This window comes from Solanum stenotomum, chromosome 2 (assembly GCF_019186545.1).
Source record: "Solanum stenotomum isolate F172 chromosome 2, ASM1918654v1, whole genome shotgun sequence".
Taxonomy (NCBI): domain Eukaryota; kingdom Viridiplantae; phylum Streptophyta; class Magnoliopsida; order Solanales; family Solanaceae; genus Solanum; species Solanum stenotomum.
The window spans coordinates 40,587,735-40,615,672 of NC_064283.1; the positions used below are offsets into that span (position 1 = coordinate 40,587,735).

The 27,938-nt window shown below is 35.2% G+C and overlaps 1 protein-coding gene across 2 annotated transcripts; it reads left to right on the forward strand.

Moving 5' to 3' along the window:
* The first annotated feature begins 1,788 nt into the window (after positions 1-1,788).
* Positions 1,789-27,902, forward strand: LOC125854432 (phosphoglucomutase, cytoplasmic). Of its 2 annotated transcripts, none has more exons than XM_049533976.1 (19): positions 1,789-1,883; positions 2,021-2,109; positions 3,672-3,753; positions 4,509-4,564; positions 4,794-4,907; positions 19,111-19,173; positions 20,441-20,560; positions 20,649-20,749; positions 21,130-21,189; positions 21,286-21,385; positions 21,510-21,667; positions 21,757-21,852; positions 21,978-22,041; positions 22,144-22,225; positions 22,319-22,494; positions 22,589-22,665; positions 26,272-26,404; positions 27,454-27,570; positions 27,664-27,902. In XM_049533976.1, the coding sequence occupies exons 2-19, from the start codon at positions 2,029-2,031 to the stop codon at positions 27,733-27,735; spliced, it is 1,752 nt and encodes a 583-aa protein (XP_049389933.1). In that variant the 5' UTR covers positions 1,789-1,883; positions 2,021-2,028; the 3' UTR covers positions 27,736-27,902. The 2 variants fall into 2 exon arrangements, with proteins under 2 accessions (XP_049389933.1, XP_049389934.1); XM_049533977.1 differs by having other exon boundaries at positions 1,807-1,883; positions 2,026-2,109.
* Positions 27,903-27,938: the final 36 nt, after the last annotated feature.

Genomic DNA, 27,938 nt, shown 5'->3' on the forward strand with positions numbered 1-27,938 from the left:
TGGAAATGAAAGGTTACAAGAATAATGGTTATAAAGGTGGAAGTTATGATTATCTTCATAATGGAGGAAAATAATGGAGTAACTTCTTGATGTAATGGATATCCACAATATATTATTTTATAACACTATTCTTCCTCTGCTTTTTATTGGTAAAAATTATTTACACACCCAAACTTTACATTAATAATCACACCCCTTCCTCAACTTTGAAAGACGTTCTCTCCCTTTTTTCCTAATTGAATTTTCTAAATATCTATTTTACCCATACATATTTTCAACTTTTATATTTTTATTATTTATTTAAAATATGTTATTTTTCATTTAACTCAGGAAACAAAATTCTATAAGAAAATATAAATTTTATTTTTGATAAGAATAAGAAAAGTGAGAAATACTTAAGCATGTATTTAAGCTAATATTGTTTTATAATGAAATAAATTAACAGAATATGAAAATATTATAATTAATAATAATGAAATTTATAATATTTTATTTAAGCGATTGAAAATAACAAAGAGCGATAACTTTTTTTAAAAACATACTGTTTTGGTCTCTGATTTGATGATTGTACATGCTAACAATTAGATACATTCTAATTTATTTTCATTCAAGTCTTTCACAACACTTCAAGTATTTCAATTCTGGTAGTTCAAAAATAATTTAAAAGTAGAGGTATAATTTATAGTAGCAAATACTAAAAGATTATATATTTAAATATTAATTTAAAAATATCTTTTTAATGACAATCAAAATTCATTTATCTATATAGACAATAACAAAAAAGAGATAAGTGAATAATAATTATATATACACGCATGCCTGAACATACATACATATATGCTTAATGTATGCAATATTAAAATAACAATCGTAACAAATATCATTAGATTTTGTAAAAATAAATAAATCATAAAATGATTATTTTGCATGTAAATAAACCACATAAAAATTTATAAATACATCTAGATTAAAAACTGAAAAATTATATGTATAATATAAAAGATATTCAGATTCTATTTAATTTGATTTATTTTAAGTGTTTTTAAGTCAAAATAATTTTTAATTACTTTTATAGTGTCTGAATAAAATAAAAAATCTAAAAGCTCCTTCTCTTCTAGTTGACATGTCACAGTATGAAACCTCATTTTTCTTAAATAATAAACTTATTCAACTCATTTAATTAAATATATAATTTTATTATTATTTTTAAAAATACATTAGTTTATTAAGAAGAAATTTTCATGCTTAAGAAATATATATATATATATATATATTTTTTTTTTTTTTTATTATTATTATTTTTTTTCTACAATGAAGAGCAACTTTTTAACACTTACTATAATGCCAACAATTTTGAATAATTATATATTCAAAAAATACAACAATCTAAAAAGTTTAGTTGAAGTTTAAACAGAACCATAATATATACATCATTTCATAATGTTAACTTACATTATTTAATCATACTATTCCCTCTAATCCATGTTAAGTAAATTGTCGAAACATTGTTCATAATTCAAAATAAATAAAGTATTCAAAGTTCACGAGAATTGTTGGAAGTCGTTGTACTATTTCCCTTTTTTTTTTTTGTCATATGAAATCATCTTTTGATTAAAAAATAAAATAAAATAAAATAATGAAACGTGGTTAAACACTCATTTAATATTTTTAAAGCAAATTGATACTTAAGATATATTTTTGTTTTGAATAAAATAAAATTGGTATTTGAAAGTAATTTTCAGAACTTGTGCGACATTTAGGAAATTAACTAAATATAAGTACTATATATATAAATAATAATAATAGACGCCTATAATAGTGAATCGCTCTCTTCGAAGCTCCACACACATCCATCACTCACTCATCTTTCCAAATCTTCAGATGTAAGAAACTCTCTCTATCTTTCTCTAACGGTGTACGTTTATCCAATGTAGATGTAATTGTTTGTGCTTGTATGTGTGTGAATCTCTCCGTTTTGTGTTTTCTGCTAATTTTGTGTCTTGTTGATTCTGTTTTCCAGTGAAGAAAATGGCGAATTTCAAGGTTTCTCGCGTCGAAACTACGCCATTTGAAGGACAGAAGCCTGGTACTTCCGGTCTCCGTAAGAAGGTAAATCTGAAAGCAAATTCAAACTAACACTTCGTTCGAAATAAAAATTTAAATGTTTTCATCAACTTTGATACATTTTCTAATTGATCTATGTGGAAGCACGGTTTTATTTCCTTCACGTTCCACCGATTCAGTGAAATTTCCAGTTGCTTTTTTTTGCTGCTCGAGTTCAATCCAATTTTCATTGGATTTGCTTGCACTTATTATCTTTTCGTTAAAGTACTTATCAAGGTATACAAATTGTAATCAGCAGGTATAGATCTAAGGAATAGATTGTAATCTAATGAGATCTTGTATTAATGGAAATGAAAATATCAAATGGTGTGACACGAGTCTTTTAGAAATTACTTGATCATATTGTCTTTCCCTACTCTTCCGGGTGGCCCAGTGGTTTGGGCTTGGGACTTCCATGTTAGAGGTCTCATGTTCGAAACCCCTTGCCAGCAAAAGCAAGGGGTTTGTCTTCTGGGTCGAGCTCGTCGCACCAGGCTTGCCTAGTGCAGGTTACTTCTCCTATGTGGTTTGCGAGCTATTGCATAGGAGCGGGGGTTTTACCCTATGCGCACCCAAAGGGTAGCGGCTGCAGGTTTCCCTTGTCATCAAAATAAAATAAAATATTGTCTTTCCCTTATGCATGCTTCTTTGGACATAAACTAAGCTATTTAAATTAGATTAAGTAAGATTCTTACTTGCCAGTAACACTATGAACTATGCTTAAGGACAAATAGCAGTTGATTAGTTTATGATGGCTTTCTCCAGTCCTCAATCAGTTTTTTCTTTTCTTAAGCATTATTTATTCTTGGGAAGGCCTAAAATCTAAACTTGCTGACATAGATTAGATAACGGAATCAGTTGTTGTGATGAAGAAATGCAATTTATGTAGTACTTTATGTGGTAATTTCTAACATAAAATCCTATTTTTGGAAAAAAAAAAAATCTCCTTCAATATATCTGTGAATTAGTCAAATTAAATTTTTTCTAAGCTAAAAACACTGATCAAATTGGGGTTGGAGGGAGTATTCACGTCCCAGCAAAAAGAGTGTTAACTATGTCAACAAAACATAGTTCCTTACAAGAGGTGTTAGCTTAATGTTTAACTATATCAGACTAGTTTGAGTTATACTAAGAGGGAGTGGGTGGTTAAAAAGAGAAAGCACACACAGACGCACAATTACAAACCCACCAAAAGTTACAGTGATGTTTTTAAACTCTACTGTTTTTAGCCAATTGACTTGTTACTAATTTGTTTTCCTTCACATTCCTGTAAGGATGAAAGCCTCAAACATTCATGTGGTTCTTCTGGAGAAGCTGGAACAATAGATTAATATCTGTTATGTTCATCTTCTTTGCAGCTCTTTCTGCATTTTCTTTGAATATTTGTAAGATTGGTAGTTTAAATTGTAGTTAGCTGACTGACTGACTCATTAATAAACCTGAACTTTTGGACATCAGTAGTTCTGCATGATATATTGTCCATATAGTGAGTCTTGGCTTGTTTATGCGCTGTTATCTTAATTGCTTTTGATTGTTGAGTCTAACATGAAGTGGTTGGACTGTTTCAGGTGAAGGTGTTCATACAACCTCATTACTTGCAAAATTTTGTTCAGGCAACATTCAATGCCCTTGGAGCTGACAGAGTTGAAGGTGAGGAAGTTTATGTTTTCATTGTCTAGCTGTATTCCTCTACATTTCTTGCATGTATTGGAAGCAGAGGGGAATCTGGGATTTGGAGGTTTTGGTGCCACATTGCTTTGAACGTAACGGTGCTGCTATTTATACAGTCCAAATAAAAGTAAAAATTTAGCCGGTTTGATCAATTTTGTGCTTCATTTCGGGTTATTTGTTTTGATTTATATTGAAGAATTGGTCAAACGAAAGAATGAAATAATTATAACAACTTACTGCAAAACATACAACTTCGAAAAAGGGAACTACTTATATTTTATGCTGATAACAAGGGAAAAAGGCTGTGATTGGTCCAAAGGGTGGGTCACAAACAGATTTCCCGGTTATCAAAAAAATAAAATAATACAAGGGAAGAAAAGAAAGTAAGCAAAAGTTAAGAATAGACAAAAGGTCAACAAAGATCACGTTAAAAAGTTCTACAGAAAGCTTAAAGAAAAAGTGCACCAAATGGGATTCGAAATCGCGTCCTTTGTCAGTGAAATTTGACTCTTCATCACTGGCATCATATGTTCAACTATTACTCTGGGTGGCACAATTAGTATTTATTATTTTCTATAATACATATATACACAAAGTTCCAACCCAGGCGTCTGGTAGCATGGAAACCCCACCCTTCTACATAGATCAGCCGCATAGAAATATCCCCCTTTTTGGGGGTCAGTGAATGATTTTGTTGTCTTGTCCCTTCTTCTAATCACACTTTTATTGTGCAGGTGCTACACTTGTGGTTTCTGGTGATGGTCGATACTATTCGAAGGATGCTATCCAGGTACTATTAATCAAGTTTTTCCTATGAAATTCTTTATTTTGCATTATTTGTTTGCCTGAACACAATCAATAATATAAAAATGTTCTCTCAAATGCATAAGGGACATTCTGAAATGCAAAGTTTCTTTTTCATGTTTTTATTGAGGCCCGATGCCTAACTTGCTTAATGTTTATGTCTTAATTGAAGGATATAATTCAGAGTATAACATCTTTGGTCTGTTTCATTGCAGATCATTACAAAAATGGCAGCAGCAAATGGAGTAAGACGTGTTTGGATTGGCCAAAATGGACTTTTGTCCACTCCTGCTGTATCAGCTGTTGTTCGTGAGAGAGTCGGGGTTGATGTAAGTACTTTGCCTCTAGAGCTACATCAGATTGCTTTATTCATATTTCCCTTTCCTTTTCAATTATGTGAGTTTTACTTGTTTCAAGTATCTGTCAACATAATAGGTTGTTAGAATAGGAAAAGGAATATGATTTGTAAGTAGTATCCTACTTGGAGAAAGATTGTCACGTAGTGTCTATAAATAAGTCTCAGTGTAAATAATGTAGATACACAATTCAATACGTAATATTTTCTCCTATATTTCCTACATAGTATCGGAGTATTGGTGGGAAATTAATTGTTGTGCAAATTTCCATGAAAGAGAATCAGTCACTGCACATTTTTTCAGGTGGCAACACAGCTGTCTGCATTAAATTAATTTTTGGTAGTGTTGTGCAAATTCCAACACCACCACTGAGTCCAGAATACCTTTCAGATTTGTTGAAAATAGGCGACACGCAGGCACTCATGCACCGCCAAAAGCACTTCTCCTGCGAGCACGTCAGATCCACGTGCTAGCACGTGCTTATTTTCGGCGATTTTTTTTTTTCAGTAGGGTTGCTCCATCAATCCAATCCTACCCAATTTTCTCTGATTTTGATCACTGTCCAGCGGTAAGATCTAGGTTTCCATCGACTTCAACACTGTTCCGACGATTCCAGGCTGCTTTAGGCCATTTTTTCAAAGAAATATTTTACTGTCAGCATCATGCGGAGACTCTGAGCTGATCCATACCATTTTCTTCAAGATCCAGTCACTTTTTATATTTCGGTGAGATCTTAATTCTCGTACAACCAGATCTTCATTGCTTGTTGTTTTCAAGTAAAATTTCACAAGATGTCTTTTGGGTGTGATATTTTTGGCTCCAAAAAAACAAGAATTGGAAGCTTAAGTCCTATGATTCATCCAAAATCCTTAATGAGGAAATCAAAACATCGATCATCAGAATCCATGAAGAATTGATGAAGAGGTCATTTTGGAAGATCTGGACCTAAGTGTAGTTATTGTCATAAGCTGGGACACACTCATGAAGTATGCTATTAATTGCACGGTTGACCATCCAAGAATGCTCATGTTGCTCAGGCTGACACTACATGTCATCAATGAGTTTAATTATCTGAAGAGGAATATAATGAGTATTTTCACTATCGAGCAAGTAAGCAGACATCTCCACAAGTAGCCTCGGTTGCACAAACTTGGAACCTGAGTTGTGAACTCTAGCGATTTTGATCATATCTCCGATGATAAATCACTTCTGTCAAATATTGTTTATTCACTGTCTCTTTTGGCTGTTACTTTAACCAATGGGATCCATACCAAAGAAAAAGGAATTGGGCTAGCTAATCCCCTATCCTCTGTCACTTTAAATTCTGTTCATTATATCCGTGGTTGTCTTTTAATCTCGTGCCATATTATTTCTTTTTAGGACTCTTTTATCATTTAGGACCGCCGTACGGAACAGACGGTTGGGGTAGAATATGAATCACAAGGCCTTTACTGCTTACCTCTCCTAATCCCACCCGAGCATGTCTAATTATAGATGCTCCAGACTTAATTCACAAACGTTTGGGATATTCAAGTTTGTTGAATGTACAAAAGATAGTGCCTAGTTTGTCTAGTTTGTCCATATTAGATTGTGAATCGTGCAAACTCAGGAAACACACTCACACTACCTTTCTACTTAGTGTTGAGAGTTGTGTAGAGTCTATTTTTTCCTTAGTTCACTTTGATATTTGGGGTCATACTTCATAGTAGAATCAACTCAACCTTAGGATTTCGTTATTTTGTAGCTTCATTGATGATAATTCAAGAGTTATTGTGCTGAAATACAAAATCAATTTGGTTTCTCTATTTGTACCTTTCATAGTGATGATATTGTCGAATATATGCCCTCCCAGTTTCAACCGTTTATGACCTAGTTTCAAGGAATTATTCATCAGTCTTCTAGCTTGTACACCCCTCAACGGATGGAGTAGCAGAGAGGAAGATTAGGCACCTCATCAAGACTAGTAATTTACTACTTTTACTTGTACATAAGTATATATTAATCTCAATACATTACTAGTTATTGTCTTTGTCCTTTAGGCTTCAATTCACACTTCAAAATGACTTTGAGTTCACAACTTCACATCTTAGTTGCGCGGACTCTTCACTTTTGATGCCCCACCCGTGTCGGGTTCACCAAAAATACACTACTTTTGGCGAATCCAACACGCACCCGTTGACAGTTTTGAAGATCCGAGCAACATAGCTTAACATTACACAAAATGTCAAAATCTAAAGTAAGAACCATATTCCTCTTAATTTCTCTTTGTGTTACACTTGTATAGTTCTTTTCATATTAATGTTTACCTGTTTCAAGTATCTGTCAACATAATAGGTTGTTAGAATAGGAAAAGGAATATGATTTGTAAGTAGTATCCTACTCTGAGAAAGATTGTCACGTAGTGTCTATAAATACGGCTTAGTGTAAATAATGTAGATACACAATTCAATACGTAATATTTTCTCCTATATTTCCTGCATAGTATCAGAGTATTAGTGGGAAATTAACTGTTGTACAAATTTCCATGAAAGAGAATCAGTCACTGAACATTTTTTTTGGTGGCAACACAACTGTCTGCATTAAATTAATTTTTGGTAGTGTTGTGCAAATTCCAACCCCGCCACTGGGTCCAGAATACCTTTCAGATTTGTTGAAAATAGGCGACATGTAGGCACTCACGCACAACCAAAAGTACTTCTCCTGCGAGCATGTCAAATCCACGTGCTAGCGCGTGCTTATTTTCGGCGATCTTTTTTTCCAGTAGGGTTGCTCCATCAATCCAATCCTACCCAATTTTCTCTGATTTTGATCATTGTCCAGCGGTATGATCTAGGTGTCCGTCAACTTCAACACTGTTCCGACGATTCCAGGCTGCTTTAGGCCATTTTTTCAAAGAAATATTTTACTGTCAGCGTCATTTGGAGATTCTGAGCTATCCATACCATTTTCTTCAAGATCTAGTCACTTTTAATTTTTCGATGAGATCTTAATTCTCGTACAACCAGATCTTCATTGCTTGCTGTTTTCAAGTAAAATTTCATAAGATGTCTTTTGGGTGTGATATTTTTGGCTTTAAAAACATGAGAACTGGAAGCTTAAGTCCTATGATTCATCCAAAATCCTTAATGAGGAAATCAAAACATTGATCATCAGAATCCATGAAGAATTGATGACGAGGTCATTTGGAAGATCTGGACCCAGAGGCGTATCCTGAATTTTGAGATGATGGGTGCACTATTACAAAAAGATGGATCTAAGATATAAATTTGATCGATTTAACATTTAGGTTCTTATCACTAAAAAATAATTAAAATTTTAAAATTATAGGTCCAAAGTTATTTTTACCTATCCAAACCACTTAGAGAGACATTACCCAATTTTAAAAAGAAAAATAAAACAAGATAACTAAAAAATTCAAATTTCTAACCTCACTTTGAGAGGTGCACCCAACATAATCGCACAGTATAATACTTCAAGTCTGGATTCACATATCTATATTTAAATATTTTAAAAAAATATAACACTACTATATATGATTTCAGGAGGGGAGCATGGGTTCATGTGAACCCGGTGACCCCCTCCTAGATACGCCTCTGTCTGGACCTAAGTGTAGTTATTGTCATAAGCTGGGTCACACTCATGAAGTATGCTATTCATTGCATGGTTGACCATCCAAGAATGCTCATGTTGCTCAGGCTGACACTACAAGTCATCAATGAGTTTAATTATCTGAAGAGGAATATAATGAGTATTTTCACTATCGAGCAAGTAAGCAGACATCTCCACAAGTAGCCTCGGTTGCACAAACTTGGAACCTGAGTTGTGAACTCTAGTGATTTTGATCATATCTCCGATGATAAATCATTTCTGTCAAATATTGTTTATTCACTGTCTCTTTTGGCTGTTACTTTAACCAATGGGATCCAAACCAAAGAAAAAGGAATTGGGCTAGCTAATCCCCTATCCTCTGTCACTTTAAATTCTGTTCATATGTCCATGGTTGTTCTTTTAATCTCGTGCCATATTATTTCTTTTTAGGACTCTTTTATCATGTAGGACCACTGTACGGAACAGACGGTTGGGGTAGAATATGAATCACAAGGCCTCTACTACCTTACCTCTCCTAATCCCACCCGAGCATGTCCAGTTATAGATGCGTCAGACTTAATTCACAAACGTTTGGGATATTCAAGTTTGTTGAATGTACAAAAGATGGTGCCTAGTTTGTCTAGTCTGTCCATATTAGATTGTGAATTGTGCAAACTTAGGAAACACACTTGCACTACCTTTCTACGTAGTGTTGAGAGTTGTGTAGAGTCTATTTTTTCCTTAGTTCACTTTGATATTTGGGGTCATACTTCATAGTAGAATCAACTCAACCTTAGGATTTCGTTATTTTGTAGCTTCATTGATGATACATCTGAGTTATTATGTTGAAATACAAAATCAATTTGGTTTCTCTATTCGTACCTGACATAGTGATGATGTCGTAGAATATATGTCCTCCCAGTTTCAACCGTTTATGACTTAGTTTCAAGGAATTATTCATTAGTCTTCTAGCTTGTACACCCCTCAACGGATGGAGTAGCAGAAAGGAAGATTAGGCACATCGAGGCTGCTCACACTCCTCATTCAATTTCACGTTTAGTTGTGTTTTTGGGGCTATTTAATTAATTAGATACCCTCATCTTTCATTTTGACTCAAATTCCTTATTTAGGCCTCATTTGTTTGCACTTAATAAAGGTTTGAATTTGAATAATTGAGATCTCAATCTCATTCCATTAAGTACATTTGTTTTTTTAAAAATCTTTATCACTTAATGGGTCTCAATTCATCTGATTCAATCAGATCTAGAATAGAGTCTGAAAATCATTTAGAGCTTTTATTATCGCTCTTTTATATTTATATTTTTAAAATTAATTAAACCTCTCTCCTTCTAATCTATAACCCTATCTCTTGAACATCATCGACATGGTGATGGACTCCTCAACCTCCATCTCACCTCTTTCAGCTTTTGTCGACTCCTCATAGTCAATGGGGTGAATGTTTACAAATATAATAATAATAATATGTTCATTGTAAATTCACCGAATCTGTCAAATAAGAAGGTGGTGATGCAGATTGCAAAGAGTCTTGCGGATAGTGGATGGAAAGGTGAAGGAGAGAAAGAGAAGACAAATATGATAAAGAGAGATAATTTTGAGAAAAGGAGTAGTTCTTTTCATTCAGCAAAAGCTTACATATATATAGATACATAAGGTGGTGACAAATCCCTTAAATCCTGGAAACTTGACTCCCTATTTTATGCTTAAATAAAGCTCCACCACATATTACAATATCTTCTACATTCTAGAACTTTGTATTAAAATTAATTCAAAAGTTATACCAAAAATATCAAGACAAAAGTACTAACATGACAGCACTTAGCATCACATACAAAAACAACAACCTTCATCACTCCTCCTTGATGCAAGTGCTGCTGGATACTCCAAGCTTAGCTCTAAGAAGCTCAAATCTTTGTTTCTGCAGTGCCTTGGTAAAAATATCAGCTAGTTGATCTTCACCACAACAATACAAAATATGAACTTCATTTTCCCTTTCAGCTTCTCGAATGGAATGGTATTTGATTTTAATGTGTTTAGTCCTTCCATGAAAGACTGGATTCTTTACCATGGCAACAACAGATTTGTTGTCACAAAGGACTTCAGTTGCTTTGCTTGGATGAAACCCCAAGTCAATCAAGATTTTTCTCAACCATAGAGCTTGATTAACAGCACCGGAGGCAGCAACGTACTCTGCTTCAGCTGTTGATTGAGCCACGGACCCTTGCTTCTTTGTGCACCAGCAAATGACACCTGATCCGAGAGTGAAACAATATCCTGAAGTGCTTTTCATGTCGTCTTGCGACCCAGCCCAGTCACTATCAGTAAACCCCAACAATTTCATAGATGTGGTTCTTTTATAAAACACACCATAATCAATGGTGCCTCGAATGTACCTCAAAATTCTTTTGGCTGCTCTGAGGTGAGTTTCAGTTGGTAAATGCATAAACCTTGATAGCACACTTGTTGCGTACATAATATCAGGCCTCGTGGCTGATAAATACAACAGGGAACCAATCAAACTTCTATAAATTGAAGCATCGACCAAACCAGACTCATCCTCCTTCATCAGTTTCTCTCCTTGAACTGCAGGCGTACTTACTGGTTTGCATTTGTCAAGACAAAACTTCTTCAATATTTCGGTAGCATATTTCTTCTGAGAAACAAAGATTCCTTGAGAAGATTGATTAACCTCCATTCCCAAGAAATAAGTCATTTTTCCCAGATCATTCATTTCAAAGACCTTCTTCATTTGCTCCCTGAAGTCTTTGATCGACCGTATGCTGCTGCCAGTCACCAACAGATCATCAACATAGAGAGAAACTAGGAGAAAATCATCATTTTGAAGTCTAATATACAGAGTTGCTTCATTGCAACTTCTCTTAAACCCCAAATTCAGTAAGTAGCTATCGATCCATGCATACCAGGCCCTAGGTGCCTGTTTCAAGCCATAAAGAGCTTTTCTTAACAAATATACCTCGTCTCCTGCTCCTCTAAAACCTTCAGGCTGCTCTACATAAATTTTCTCTTCAAGGTACCCATTAAGGAAGGCGGACTTAACATCCAATTGAAATACTTGCCAACCTTGGTGTGCTGCAACTGCAAGTAGCAATCTAATGGTATCAAACCTTGCAACTGGTGCAAAGGTTTCATGAAAATCAATTCCATGCTGCTGCGCATACCCCTTTACAACCAGCCTTGCTTTGTACTTGTTGAGTGTGCCATCTGAATTCAGTTTAATCTTGAACACCCATTTAGTTCCAAGAGCCTGCTTGTCAGGAGGTCTAGGTACAAGTACCCATGTATTATTCTTGTTAATCATATTGAGCTCCTCCTCCATGGCTGCCCTCCATTCAGGAATTTGCAATGCATTGTCTACATTTGTTGGCTCCAACATAGCGACATTGCATCTGCTATATATATCTTCAATGGATCTGGTACCTCTTACTGCAAAATCATCAGAGTCCTCCTCTTCCTCTGGAATCAACTCTTCTTCTTGGGCACTTTGTTCTTGATTAGTGATCTGGAAAGAAGAAACAGCCATCTTCTTCCAGTCCCATGCAGCATCCTCATCAAATTTAACACTTCTACTTACATGGATTTGTTGTGAAATAGGATTTAAAATCCTATATCCTTTAGAAGTGCTGCTGTATCCCACAAATATTCCAACTTCAGCTCTTTGATCAAGTTTATCCCTTTTAACATCAGGAATATAAGAGTAACAGATACAGCCAAATACTTTAAGATGAGCAACTGATGGCTTTGTTCCAATCCATGCTTCGTATGGAGTCTTTCCTTCAACAGCTCTCGTCGGCAATCTATTTTGTAGATAGACAGCGGTATTTACAGCTTCAGCCCATAGCACCTTAGGCAGACCTTTCTCATACAAAAGACATCGAGCCATATTCATAATGGACCTATTTTTTCTTTCACTTACACCGTTTTGTTGTGGTGTGTAAGTGACTGTAAGTTGATGATGAATTCCTGCTTTTTGAAGAAAATCCTTGAATTGATTGGATGTGAACTCGGTCCCATTATCGGACCTTAAGATTTTTATCAAAGAGCCACATTGGTTTTCAACAGTTGCTTTAAACCTTTGAAACGCAGCAAATACTTCAGATTTATGTTTCAGAAAGTAAACCCAACAAAACCTCGTAAGGTCATCAATGAATAAAAGAAAATATTTGCTGCCGTTATAAGAAGGAGTACTCATAGGTCCACACACATCAGTGTGTATTAGTTGGAGCTTTTCAGTAGCTCTCCAGGCTTGATTTATAGGAAATGGTGATTGACTTAGCTTCCCAATTTGACAAACCCCACATACATTAGAGGTTTCATTTATGGAAGGCATATCTGCCACAAGATCCTTATTTTGCATCAATTTTAAAGATTTAAAATTGATGTGACCAAACCTCTTATGCCAGACATAAGTTTCATCTTGTATGCTGACATAAGCTCCAATGTCAGTATGTTTCCAATCAAGAGGGAAGCTTCTGTTGTTCATTTTGACTGAGAGCAATTTTATACTAGTTGGATCCATGATTTCACATGTTTTATCTTTAAATAACAGGGTATAATTTTTATCAAGCAATTGGCCAACACTGAGAAGACTTTGGCTAATTTCAGGAACAAATAATACATCAGATATAATCTTCATACCTGTGGGAGTTTGAACAGCAACTGCTCCTTTGCCCGCTGCATCTACAAGTCTGCCATCTCCAAGTCTGACTTTGGAGAAATAATTTTTGTCCAGCCATTCAAAAATGTTCAAGTTAGCTGTCATGTGATGCGTGCATCCACTATCAACAAGCCACACATCTTGATCTTGAGCTGCTACATTGCATTCTCCAGCAATAGAAGCAGCAAACAACTTCTCTTCACAATCTTCAACATTTTCAGTAACTTGAGCTGGCTGGGCTTGAGCTTGAGCTGGCTGGTTTTGATTTATTTTGCACACCTTATCCACATGACCAAACTGTTTGCACAACTTGCATTGAACTCCAGGCCTGTACCAACAAAACTTGTCTGTATGATTGGTCTTTTTACAATAGGGACAAGGTGGATACTTGGATCTTCTATATCTCCCTCGGTTGTTAGATTGCTCCTTCTTCTCCTTACCATATCTTCCATTTTGTTGCCTTTTTGGTTCACCATCCAACTGAGCTTTGGATCTTTGAGCAGCCACAAGAGCGATTTCACTTGTACTCTCTTCCTCTCTAAAAGCTTTCCTTTTTTCCACTGCTAGAAGAGCGTTGGATAGTTCATTCAATGTGACACGAGACATATCCCAAGTATCTTCAATTGAGGAAATTTTTGCTTCAAACTTTTCTGGAAGTGTCACCATCACCTTCTCAACAATCCTCTGCTCTTCTACTTTTTCCCCTAACAATCTGATCTGATTGACGATTTTCATGATTCTATCAATATAATCCTTCACCTTTTCGATCTCTTTCATTCTTAACATCTCAAATTCTTTTCTTAGATTCAATATTTGCATTTGCCTCGTCCTATCACTTCCTTGGAATTCTTGCTTCAGCATGTCCCAAGCTTCTTTGGCAGATTCACATGTCATGATCCTGGTAAAAATTGAATCTGAGACAGCTGCGTGAATGAAAGACAGGGCTTTTGGACCTTTTGCGATCTCTTCTTCATGACTTCTGATCTGCTGAAGGGTTGGGTTTGCTCTCAAAGGTTCTGGAGCGCTGTCTTCCTCAACATACTTCCATAATCCAAGACCCTTCAAGTATGTTTTCATCTTCACTGCCCAAACTTGGTAGTTCTCGCCATTAAAGATAGGAGGTGAAAGGGGAGAGCTGCTAGAGGCCATGTGAGGAAACTGAACAAAAAAAAACTTGGACAAGTTAATCTTGGTAGGTGATCTTGCTGTGTTTTTCTCTCTCAAAACAGTCCCTAAAAGATCAATTTAGCTCTGATACCAATTGAAGGAGAGAAAGAGAAGACAAATGTGATAAAGAGAGATAATTTTGAGAAAAGGAGTAGTTCATTTCATTCAGCAAAAGCTTACATATATATAGATACATAAGGTGGTGACAGATCCCTTAAATCCTGGAAACTTGACTCCCTATTTTATGCTTAAATAAAGCTCCACCACATATTACAATATCTTCTACATTCTAGAACTTTGTATTAAAATTAATTCAAAAGTTATACCAAAAATATCAAGACAAAAGTACTAACATGACAGCACTTAGCATCACATACAAAAACAACAACCTTCATCAAAAGGCACGAGTGTATAAATGGAGAAACCTTTGGAAGTACAGATGGTCTAGGAAAGAGCATTGGTGAATCCTCTGGAAGATGGTGGACCAACAACAAAAAATGGTGGCTCCAGCAAGCAACTATAATCTGTGGTAGAGTGGAGTATGAGATTGAGAGAAAAATGTGTGCAAACTTGAATCTATTTTTTGCCTTTTTTTCTTTGAAACTGGTGCTTTTGACGTTTTAATTTTTTTTAATGGAGGTTCAGTTCACTCGTTGAAATTACTATGTTGGCGGGGAGGAGGAGACCAGCGTAGTCAAAGGCGTGCTTTAAGCGCGCTTAAGCCCTGAAGCGAGGCTCAAAACGTGTTGTGCACTTCGCCTTGCTTTATGTGCGCTTCAGTGTCGTCATCAAGGTTCTAAGGCAAACTTTTCCTTGCCAATGAACCTCTTATGAAGAAGTGACACTAAACAATTGATATTTTACTTTTATCATAATTTTGTTTTTCAATTTCTTTGGTCATATATTTGTCATTCATGTTTATACATATTAGTCTTGGACTAAACATATATATTTTTATTTTTTTCTCCCTTTGCGCCTTTTTTCATTAAAGCCCACACTTTATTTGCTCTTAAAACCCGAACAAACCTTAGAGTTTTTTTGCGCTTTTCGCCTTTGATAACACTGGAGGAGGCCCGGAATGGTTATAGCTAATTTTAGATTCAAGGATTGTATTTCTCTTAATTATGTTCATTAATAATTTTGATATACATTATTATCAAAAAAAAATAATTTTGATATACATTTTTAAATGTATATTCAAATGCTTAAAAACAAACGATCTTAATTATTTAGTGTTCAAATCTATAAACCACATCTTAATATTCAAATTCAAACATCTTAGGCCTCATTTGTTTGCACTTAATGTAGGTCTGAATCTGAATGGTTAAAACATTAGATCATTGAGTGCATTTGTTCTCATTTAGATTTCAAGTACTTAATGGGTTTCAATAGGTCTTAATCATTAAGATCTAGAACAGAGTCTTAATATCATTAAGAGATATTTTTGTGTGGATAATATTCACAACACTCTATCCACAATCACTAGCCACCATCACTAACCATCTTTATAATCACTACCACCACCACCACCACCATTACTATCGTCTACCACCAACCATCAATGCGAACTACTACTATCAAATGCTACCATGCTTATCTCCTCCATCATTATGATTATATCCATTGACGTCGCCACCACCATCTCTGTAGCTGTCGCCACCACCACCATCATTGTCTTTGTAGCCACCGCCATCTCCCCCACCACTATCAACCACTATCACCCCTATAGTCAATTTCTACTACCAGTAAATTTCATCATCACAACTAAAACCACCGCCAACTACCACCATACATTTTTTTGTCACCACCACCACCACCACTTCTACCACTACTATCAACCACTACCATCATTGTGGTCAATCTCTATTACCTACCACCTCCATCATCATAACTAGTACTGCTGCCAATTATCAACTGCTAGACATTCTTGAGCCACCAACATCAACACAGCCAACTAGTAACATCAACTAACTTCATCATTACAACCACCAACACCACTACCAATCACCACCATTATGATAGTCACTACAACACCAACCACTTCCACTGTCACAACTATCATTACTAGCCACTAACAACAACTATTACCTTCACCATCACCACTACAAAGTATCTCCACCATCACTAGCAAGTATAAGTATTTTATTTTTTTAATCAAATAATGTTTTTATGTTGTTAATTCTTTTTAAATATTTAATTAATTTTTATTTGAATTGTATATTTATTATGTACATATTAATAGATTATGTACATTCGGATGTTGTAAAACAAAGTCTTAATTAATCGGTGTTCAGATCTAGAGACAATATCTTATTCATTAAGATGTGCATTCAGATTTAGACGTCTAAATCTTAAAAAAAACAATTGAGGCTTTAATCTTAATCAAAACAAATGAGGCCTTAATCTTAATCAAAACAAATGAGGCCGTAGTATTGTTTCCTCAGTCACCTCTATACTCTCTTCACCCTCGTGTCTTTGGGAGTACACGTTTTGTTCATAACTTCAACACCTCTATACTCTCTTCGCCCTCGTGTCTTTGGGATTACATGTTTTGTTCACAACTTCAACAACTACGTACCAGTTAAATCCCACTAGTGAGGTTTGGGGAGGGTAGAACGTACTCAAACCTTACCACTACCTCATGTATAAAAAGGGTATCGTTACTTCTCACTCGATCTTCATTGGTACCTTATGTGAGCTGATGTCACATTTTTTGAGTCTCGATCTTTACATCTTCTGATCATGATCATTCTCACATATGTGAGGTCTTACCTATACTGTCTTTTAAAGAATTTGCGGTTACTTTTACTTCTCCATCCAAAGTGCCACCAATCTTACCCGTATCAACTTTTGAGGAATCTACAATTACTTTTACATCTCCATCCATAGTACCTCCACTCCTGACTTATCATGTCGCCCATATCCAACATCTGGATAAGATGATTCACATCACTCACCCGACCCTGGACCTACTGTGCACTTGTCTCCTCTTAATCAACCAATTGCGATTCGAAAAGGTGTACGGTCCACTCATAATACTATCCCTGTTTATACCCTTTTAAGTTATCATTGTCTGTCATCACTCCATTATGCTTATGATTGATGACATGTCTGCTTTGCATGCAAGTGGTACTTGTGAGCTTGTTCTTCTTCCTTTAGGTTACTCTATCATTGGTTGTTGGGTTAATGCATTGAGTTTATGCCGTCAAAGTTGGTCCGGACGACCAAATTGATCAGCATAAGGCTCGTCTTGTTGCCAAAGGGTATACTCAAATATTTGGACTTGATTATAGTGATACTTTCTCTCTCATGATAAAATAACATATGTCTGATATTGGCCCCTATATCAATTGACAGTAAGAATACTCTTCTCCATGGTGAGCTTGAAGAGGAAGTTTATATAAAGCAACCATGTGGTTTTGCTGCTCCGGGGAGGGGAGGGGGGAGTCTAGCCTTGTGTGTCAGTTGCGCCGGTCACTTTATGGTTTGAAAAAGCCTTCTTGAGCCTGGTTTGGAAAGTTTAGGACAATAATTCAGGAGTTTGACATGTCTCAAAGTGAAAGCTGATCACTCATCGACATTCTTCTCCAAATCCATGTATCTATTTGGTGGTTTTTATTGATGGTATTGTTATTACTGACAATGATCAAGATGGTATCATAAGTTTAAAACTCTTTCAACATTTCCAGACTAAAGACCTCGATAGATTGAAGTATTTTCTTGGTATTGAGGTTGTGCTGTTCAGATCAAGAATTGCTATTTTTCAATGCAAGTATGCCTTAGACATTATTGAGGAGACATGAATGGTGGGATATAGACCCATTGGCATTCCTACAGTTTCAAATGGTAAACTCTTGCTAGCATAGGGGGAGACACTCAGTGATCCTGAAGATATAGGTGTCTGGTTGGTAAGTTGGATTATCACATAGTGATCAGACCTGGCGTTTCTTTTCCTAGGAGTGTTGTAAGTTAGTTTATGGATTATTCCTGTGATAGTCATTGTGATGCAATTGTTCGCATTCTGCAATATATAAAGTTATTTTCAGGTAAAAGATTATCTTTAAAAATCAAGGTCATGAGCTGATCGTTAGATACAAATACATTGATTTGGTAGGATCACCTTGTGATAGACATTCTACATTAGAATATTTTGTTTTAGTAGGAGGTAATTTGGTATCCTGGAAGAGTAAGAAATAGAGTGTGGTTGCTCGATATTAGTGCAAAAGCAGAATATCGAGCAACTGTAGCAACTTGTGAGCTAGTTTGGATAAATTGTTGCTGAGAGAGGTAAAGTTTGGAGAAATCAGTTAAATAGAACTTGTGTGTGATAACTAAGTGGCATTTCATATCACATCAAGTCGGTATTTCATGAGAGGACTAAGCACATTGAGATTGACTGTCACTTTGTCAAAGAAAAAATATACTCTCCAGAGATATTGTTACAAAATTTTGTGAAATTGAGTTATCAACTTGCAGCTATTTTCACCCAGTCCTTTTGAGCCTCGTATTAATTACATATGTAGCAATTTCTGTACATATGGTTTTGTATGCACTAGCTTTGAGGGAGAGTGTTAGAATAGAAATAGGAGTATGATTTATATATAGTATCTTACTTGGAGAAGGATTGTCATGTAGTGTCCATAAATAGAGCCCAGTTTAAATTATGTAGATACACAATTCAATGATATTTTTTCTCTATACTTCTCACATACATCATACTTAATACAGGGTTCTAAAGCTACTGGGGCATTTATATTGACAGCAAGTCACAACCCAGGTGGCCCTCATGAGGTATTGCCAACAATATTTTCTTATTTTTTGATGCTTTGTTTCTGCATCTCTCCAACATTATGTGATAACCTATTATTGAATTGGGAAGTTTTAATTTCTATTCTAGGATGTTGTTATGGTCTTTTTATCAGCTCATGTTTGATTCACAGTTGAAAAGTAGGATTTTTCTTTTCTCTTTACGGCTTTTCCCTTGCTCTGTTATAGTTTAATTGTATTCTCTGAGACCTGAAAATCATGCTACGTGCTAAGTGTCGTTCCCTTAGCTTGTAGAATTGTAAAATTAGTATGCTTCCATTTTCTTTTCATAGAGAACTGGTTTTGCTCATTGCTTGTTTGGCCTAAATATACATCTTCCTTTTAAAGATGAAAAACACAAATTTCTCGGTTATCAAAAAAAAAAAAAAAAAGATGAAAAACACAACTTACACATTCTGTTTTCTATTCTCTAGGGAGTTCGTATGCACTTTCTATTTTTTGTGAGGGCGGGGAGGGGACATGATGAAATGTGCCTTTGTTGCAGCTGATTAAGAACCTATAAATATATACACACAACAGACATCTATGTACATGCCCTTTAAACATGTTCTTATTATTTGGAGGGAAAATGTTGCAGGGAAGAATACATTATGGTTGATGAAATGATTGTAGGTCTCCTTTCAGATTATTTAGTAGGCGTTTGGCCATAGCCAAATATTTATCCCTTTTTGTTTGGGAATTTATGGAATTGGAGTTGTGTTTGGTTATACTTTTTGCAAAGAACACTTGGAATAATGTTCTTGGATGTACTTAAATACAACTTCAAAAGTGAAAAATGAGTTGGAGAACAGGTTACAAGCTCACTAATATTTTGGTCATAAAAAATCAGGTTTAAGCTGTTTTCCAGATTTGAAATACAACTTTAAGTTGGATTGGAATTTTCATGGCCAAACAATAATTTTCAAATAAAGTGAAAATTACTCCAGAGAAAACTGAACAATTTTTATGACCAAACTTGTTCTAGTATACCTATTAGAGCGTCCGGAATGCCTTTGAAATAACTAGTAGCCTCGAAAGGTGTTTTATTTGGAGGACAACACCTTCGGTGGGAAAATGGTTAATGAAAATAAAATAAATGTGGGATATCCTATCAGTTATTTTTTAGAATTCTTATTAAATTGTTTAGACTATCTTGTTTTGAATACCTGTTAAGAGTGTTTATAATACCCAGGTGATAAATTTTGTCTGCTTTTCCTGAAGACTACAGTTTCTCATATGTATTCACCTGTAGGATTTTGGAATTAAGTACAACATGGAAAATGGTGGACCTGCTCCGGAAGGTATAACAAACAAGATCTATGAGAACACCACAACAATAAAGGAGTACTTGATTGCCGAGGGCCTGCCTGATGTAAGATGCACTGCTTCCCTAGTACATTTTCCTGAGTCTTAATTTTATTGATGAAGTAACATTTTGATATGGCCTAACTTGAATGTAGGTGGACATATCTACAACAGGTGTCTCAAGCTTTGAGGGTCCAAAGGGGAAATTTGACGTTGACGTTTTTGATTCAACTAGTGATTATCTGAAATTGTTGAAGTATGAATGCTTCTCTTATGTGCAAAAACAAATGTCTTTCTGCTTTCAGTCGAGTATTGCTTGTACATGTAAATGTGTCCTTTGATATCTAAAGGTCAATCAACAATTTGTTGCAAAGGCACTATACAGCTATTATTGAAAGTTGTGTGTCATTCCCTTCCAATTTTTAAGGCCATGTGATATGTCTTGGGCTTGTTTTTGACTGAACATTTATAAGGGATATTGCTTCATGCATATGTCTTTTGACATTGTTTTAAAGCTTATTTTCATCTTTATTACCTTTCGTATTGTTCTTTTTATCGGTACTTCAATTTAGTTATTCATTTTGAAGTAAATTTTCTTTTCTGACTCAATATTTAACATTGCATATCTGTTTCCAGGTCAATATTTGACTTCCCAGCTATCCAGAAGTTGCTCTCTTCTCCAAAATTTAGTTTCTGGTATGCACGTTGGAAACCTTTTGATGTACATTCTCCAGTCAATTCCTTTTTTTGCTAAGAGTGTCAGCTAGTTTCTCACATCTATGCCTATTGTAGCTATGATGCACTTCATGGTGTTGCTGGCGTACATGCAAAGCGTATATTTGTGGAGGAGCTTGGGGCAAATGAAAGCTCTCTAGTTAATTGTGTACCCAAGGTCCTCTGATTTTCCTTCTTCCATTGAGAATTTTCTTGCATAAACTGTTTGGCTTTCTGTTCTTCTAATGCTATATTTTAGGACTCTTTTGTTCTTTCTATGACATGTATGATTAATTTAATAGGAAGACTTTGGTGGAGGGCATCCCGATCCCAATCTGACATATGCAAAGGAGTTAGTTGCACGTATGGGATTGTCTAAAACGCATTCTGAACCCAATCCACCAGAATTTGGGGCAGCTGCTGATGGAGATGGGGACCGTAACATGGTCCTGGGGAAAAGGTAACTTCTTGCTGATTTCTATTTTGAACTACAACTAGTCACTTTCCTGAGTTGCATCTTAAATTTTGTTTTTTCTGTTTATTTTGTAGATTCTTTGTGACTCCTTCTGACTCTGTAGCTATAATTGCTGCCAATGCTGTACAAGCTATTCCTTATTTTTCTGGAGGTTTGAAAGGTGTTGCCAGGTCTGTATCATTTCGAGCTAAGCTGTACATGATTGTTATGCTGTTAATATTTCTATTCAAGAGCAATTCATCTTGTGATGAAATCTGTCAAAATTTAATGTGATGCAATGCTTATCTTTCTACAGGAGTATGCCCACATCTGCTGCTCTTGATATAGTTGCTAAACACGTGAACTTGAAATTTTTTGAGGTACTATAGCTCCATTGACATTTATATGTTATTTACTTTATCTGTTGTTGGTGGAGGGTTGAAGGCATGCTGAATTTTATGTTTTCCATTTCCTTTGCTAAGGTACCCACTGGTTGGAAATTTTTTGGTAACTTGATGGATGCTGGAATGTGTTCAATTTGCGGAGAAGAAAGTTTTGGAACTGGTTGGCTTTCTGGACTTAATTCTTGTATTTAATTTGATACAAGTAGATTGGACATGTAAAGGCATTAAATCTTTTTTAATTATCTCTTCACAGGCTCAGACCACATTCGAGAGAAAGATGGAATATGGGCTGTTTTGGCTTGGTTATCTATCCTTGCCTATAAGAATAAGGACAACCTTGGGGAAGGTAACCTTGTGTCTGTTGAAGATATTGTTCGCCAACACTGGGCAATCTATGGACGTCACTATTACACTCGATATGACTACGAGGTTTTTGCTTGACAGTCATATTTAATGTTAAATGAATATTTTCTGCATCTCCTTAATTCAAATCATGTCAGTCAATTTCTTTTGTTTCTTTTAGAATGTCAGTGCTGATGGTGCTAAGGATCTTATGGCTCATTTGGTGAAGCTGCAATCTTCCATTGATGAAGTTAACAAGTAAGCTATCTATTAGTTTCAACTTTCAAGTTTTCTGTGGAATACCCAATGTTTCTAAAGCATGACTTGATGCAATTTTGCACTCATTTTATATTTCTATTTCTTTATCTTTATACTTTGATGATGTCCATCCTTTGTATGAGAAATTCCAGAAGAAACTAGCTTAAACATGGGGTAGTAGGTCTTCCTTAAATTGTAATTATAACAAAGTGACATTTAGACTGATCCTGTGTACTCAATGACACTTGGAGCATTTATACATAGCATCTAAGAGGTGCAGCTGTACTAGAATGTATTAGTGGGTGCGTTTCCTTTATTTTAATCTTGTTGTTGATTTAAAGTGGCCAACCTTGCTCTCTATAACTGTTTTAACATCACGAACAAATAAGGTAGCCTTGACTTCTATTTGTAGGATTCCATGATCAGTTTACGTTATGACAAGGATAAGAAACTTGTCTCTACAATTGAGCACCATATGAAGAACTGTACCATCAACAATATTGAGAAAAGATAAGGTTTTGTGATCTTCAAGAAACTTCCCATCATGAATAAGGTTGAGTGCCAATCTTGCTCTCTATAACCGTTTTAACATCACGAACCAATAAGGTAGCCTTGACTTCTATTTGTAGGATTCTATGATCAAAGATAAGAAACTTGTCTTCTACAATTGAGCACCATATGAAGAACTGTACCATCACCAATATTGAGAAAAGATAAGGTTTTGTCATCTTCAAGAAATTTCCCATCATGAATAAGTTACAAGGAGTTAGTCTAACTTATTCATGATGGGAAGTTTCTTGAAGATCACAAAACCTTATCTTTTCTCAATATTGGTGATGGTAGAGTTCTTCATATGGTGCTCAATCGTAGAGACAAGTTTCTTATCTTTGTCATAACGCAAACTGATCATGGTGTCCTACAAATAGAAATCAAGGCTGCCTTATTGGTTCGTAATGTTAAAATGGTTATAGAGAGGAAGGTTGGCCACTCAACCTTATTCATGATGGAAAGTTTCTTGAAGATCACAAAACCTTAGCTTTTCTCAATATTGGTGATGGTATAGTTCTTCATATGGTGCTCAATCGTAGAGACAAGTTTCTTATCTTTGTCATAACGCTAACTGATCAACATAGACCTGATGTGTCATTTGGGAGACGTTTTTCGTCCCCTACCAGCATATTATATCTATGACTCCATCCCTCAAACTGAAAGCCTTTCGTAGTACGAGTTTCAGGAGAATATTCTATACCAAATTGTCATCTTCTGCGTGCCCTCCACTTTTATCAAGTGTTCTAACTGTCAGGATGAGCTTAGAGCCATGACCTTCTAGTCATAGCTTAGTTTGACGGTTGCAGTACCGTTAACAGGAAGGTGGTGGAATATAACAAATTTGTGTATCTTTTTTTTAGATCTAGTGCTATTATTTAATAAAGAACTACTGTGTCATTTGGGAGACGAGGTTTGTCCCATAACCCCATTGATCAATCTATGACTCCTACCTAGAAACTGAAATCCTTCTGTAGTAGGAAGTAAAGGGAATTTTTATACCAAAAAGTGATTTTTTATAACCAAGAAATCCCAGAGAGCCAGCAGCGCATAGTTCAAAATTCGGTGGATAATGGGTCCACCCCTCTACCCTTTATTCTAAATCATAGTCTTCTGCATGCCTTCCCTAATTTCATCAAGTGTTCTAATTGGCAGGATGATTTTGGAGCCCTAAAGCCTTTAATACCTAGCTTAGTTTGACCACTGCAGCACCTTTAGCTTTTGAATCACTTGGTTCATGTTTGTGAACATCAAGTCAAATCTTTGACTATCTTTAGGGGTCGTTTGGTATAATGTATAAGGAAAATAATGAGGTATATAATTTGGTATAACTTAATCCAATATTTGGTCATGATTTGAATTATGTACAACTTAATACACCAATGGTGTATTATTTTACACCACCAACATCATGGAATAACTAATCCTTGTATAATTTATATATGGATAAAATAGCAAAAGGACAAAACTATCTTGATATTTTTCCCTGAAGTCAATGAAGGTCAAGCATTCAAGGGTATAATTGCAAACTCATTACTTTTTAGCTTAGAAAGTAAATAAATATTTTAAATGATATCTTGTAATCCAATTTTAGTGCAATGAACTAAACACCCAACGAGAAATAATCTTTGTATTTCTAATCCCTGTATAACTACGAATTCTTACTAACTAATCCCTGCATTATAATCCTTGTATAAGTTGTCTTCAAACCAAACACCCCTTAGTACATTTGTATTATTGTTATCATCATAAACATAATCTGCTTCTCATATCAACTAATGGGAGTTCATGAAAAAGGGTTGTTTTTACTCCATGATATGCATGCCATGAATAGGAGAAATCAGAAATCTATTACATGTGGGCACCGATTGCATTTTTGGTCTTTTATTTAAGCCCCGCACTTCCCTTCTCCCCTATAAAAAAGAATCGTTGCAGATCTTGTTTTTTTTTTCTAAGGGGTGGTTTTGCAAATAAACAAATGGAAACATTTGTCGAGATGACTCACAATCTCCTCCGCCAAAAGAAATGAAATGTGATGAGTCAAATCAATAAGCTTTCTAGTGATTTTGCGTGCAGCCAAACCAAATTCAACCTTTCAAGGGGCCATCTTTCCCTATGTGGTAGATTCATCCTATTCAAATTTAGCTGTACCAATGAACCAATAATAGGTTAATCTCTAATTAAGTTTCCATGTCTGTTAAGTTCTGCTATGGTTGTTCCTCCGCTATAGTGGTCTCTGCATAATGGTAACTTAAGGTGTCTGGTTTCTTTGACTGCTTCATTGAGATCCTTTTTAGATATCGGCAGCTTGCCAGCTTGGCACGCTTTTGGTAGTTTTCCATTTTCCTTAATATAGTCCCACTGCGGGTATGTAAGAGCTCGGTGTTCTCCATATTTAATATCTTAAATAATAGTAGCTTGATCATTTTTCTTGTTTTCCAAGTTCATAAATTTTATACCAGATTTTCATGCTAGATACATGCAAAGTTCTATTCTTTTTCCGACTCACATTGCAGTATCACATTACTCTAATACTACTTATCAAAAAGAGAAAATGGATGTCTGCGTTGGATGTTCTTATCGCTAGAAGTTTAACCTGTTGTACACTGAAACCTAGAATTACAAAGCACATATATTTGCTTGTCCAATCTATTCAAGATTGTGATAGTTTCAAGTGTTCCCAAAGATCAAGAGATGTGACTAAAACAATAGGTCTCCTTTTTATTTATAATTAGAAGAGTATTAGAAATCAACTTCAAAATTTGATTTTCCTCATCAGATACAACACTGTTTGAAGTTGAAAACATTGGCATGCTCCCTTTTTTTTGTTTTTATCCAAAAATACGTTTAGTGTTTACTGTATTATCAGTCAGATTACTTGCCAATGCCAGTCAATTTATGTTTTCTTGGACCTTTTTTTTGTGAATTTTGAAGGTAGCAATGGTTATTGTAATATTTCCTGTTGTCATGTAGATATTTGTTATTGAGCAGAAAAAATTAATACCATTGATGTGTCTTTTCAATGTGTAATACTTGATCTTGAGATAAATTCCTATACAGGTTAATAAAGGGAATCCGTTCAGATGTTTCAAATGTCGTGCATGCTGATGAATTTGAGTACAAGGATCCAGTTGATGGTTCGGTCTCAAAACATCAGGGTATAAGATATCTATTTGAAGATGGATCACGATTGGTAAGGAATCTCTCCTGCTCTTGTATTACTCAAATTATGGGAATTAGAGGCAGTTTTGCATAGGAAATGAAAAATATACAGAATATCCCCAGCTCTAGTTTTACTCAAAATATGAGAATTAGAGGCTGTTTTGGATAGGAATGAGAAATATACAGATAACTGGGGATACAAATTCTGTTCTGGTTTGATTTCTCTTTTATCAACAGAATTAGGGAAAAGGCATAAATAACCCCAAACTGTGATTGAAATTTAAGAGACACACCTTATCTTTTCGGGAATCCTGTTAACCCCCAAACTATTTAAAAATAGAAACCTTAGGTGCTCAGGTGGCAAGGAGAGTATTTTACTCTCTTTGAGAAAGTGAGAAGCATAAACTATTTTTTATTTTTTATTTTAATATGATTTTATATTAAATATATTTATTACTCCTTTTTATTCTTTTCTTCTCTTCTGTTACCTTTGAGCTTCCGGATCAGAGAAAGAAGACAGCAGTAAAAAGGCCATATTTGAAATTGCATTAGTAATTTGGTTATTGGAAAAATGGATAAAATCAAAATTGTGCAGTAAAATGTGACTATTTCAGAAAAATCTGGAAATCAATTTTATCTTCAACCTCACATTAGAATTATCAACCAAATCCATCTTAAATCTTCGTGAAATCAACCTACATATTTGATATGAATTCTTTGAGATGTTGCAGATCTTTTGAGATATCACCCACTCTAAACAGAGTTTGTTTGCAGTAACCTGAAATTCAAACTTGAAGCTTCATTAATTGCTGCTTTTCTTTGAACTGAATCCATCTTAAATCTTCTGAAATCAACTCAAATTTTTTATATGAATTCCTTAAGATATTCCGGATCTTTTGAGATATTACCAGTTGAAATGGAGTTTGCTTGTGGTAGCCCGAAATTCAAACTTGAAGCTTCAAGCCTGTAGTTGTGTTTTTCTCCAAAGAATTAACTAACAAATAAAAGTGGAGTAAATGGAAAAGCTTTTATGGGAAGTGTTGTTGGGTGCATATGGTGTAACTTTTGGTACTGTGGTAGGTGTTCCGTCTCTCTGGAACTGGGTCAGAGGGTGCTACAATCCGTCTCTACATTGAGCAGTACGAGAAGGATTCATCCAAGATTGGGAGAGATTCTCAGGAAGCACTTGCACCCCTGGTAATTTACGTTGGAGCAAAGATGGTGTTTGTGGTCCATTTTTTCTTTTTGTTTCTTAGTGTTTTTGCTAAACAAATTTATCTTTTATTACAGGTGGAGGTTGCTATTAAACTATCGAAAATGCAGGAATACACTAGTCGTTCTGCCCCAACTGTTATTACATAAACATATTCTGTATGGTTTACTTTCTAGAACTAAACAATTGAATAAGTGTACTGTCCTTGCTGGCAGAGATGATGATATCAAGTTTTCAATTCTGCAGTCTTTTGTCTGGAGTTGAAGTGTTTTTGTTAGAATATATAAATGTTATGCGCCAATTTCTTCTTCCTTTACCTTTCATCTTGAATGACTTGTGTTGACATAAATTT

What these genes read in the sequence shown, in the direction of transcription:
- LOC125854432 (XM_049533976.1), top strand. Translation starts at nt 2,029, where the DNA reads ATGGCGAATTTCAAGGTTTCTCGCGTCGAAACTACGCCATTTGAAGGA. An exon ending in GTGAGAGAGTCGGGGTTGAT is followed by an intron (nt 4,908 to 19,110) that starts GTAAGTACTTTG and finishes TACTTAATACAG; the next exon opens with GGTTCTAAAGCTACTGGGGC. An exon ending in TCTCCAAAATTTAGTTTCTG is followed by an intron (nt 21,190 to 21,285) that starts GTATGCACGTTG and finishes TGCCTATTGTAG; the next exon opens with CTATGATGCACTTCATGGTG.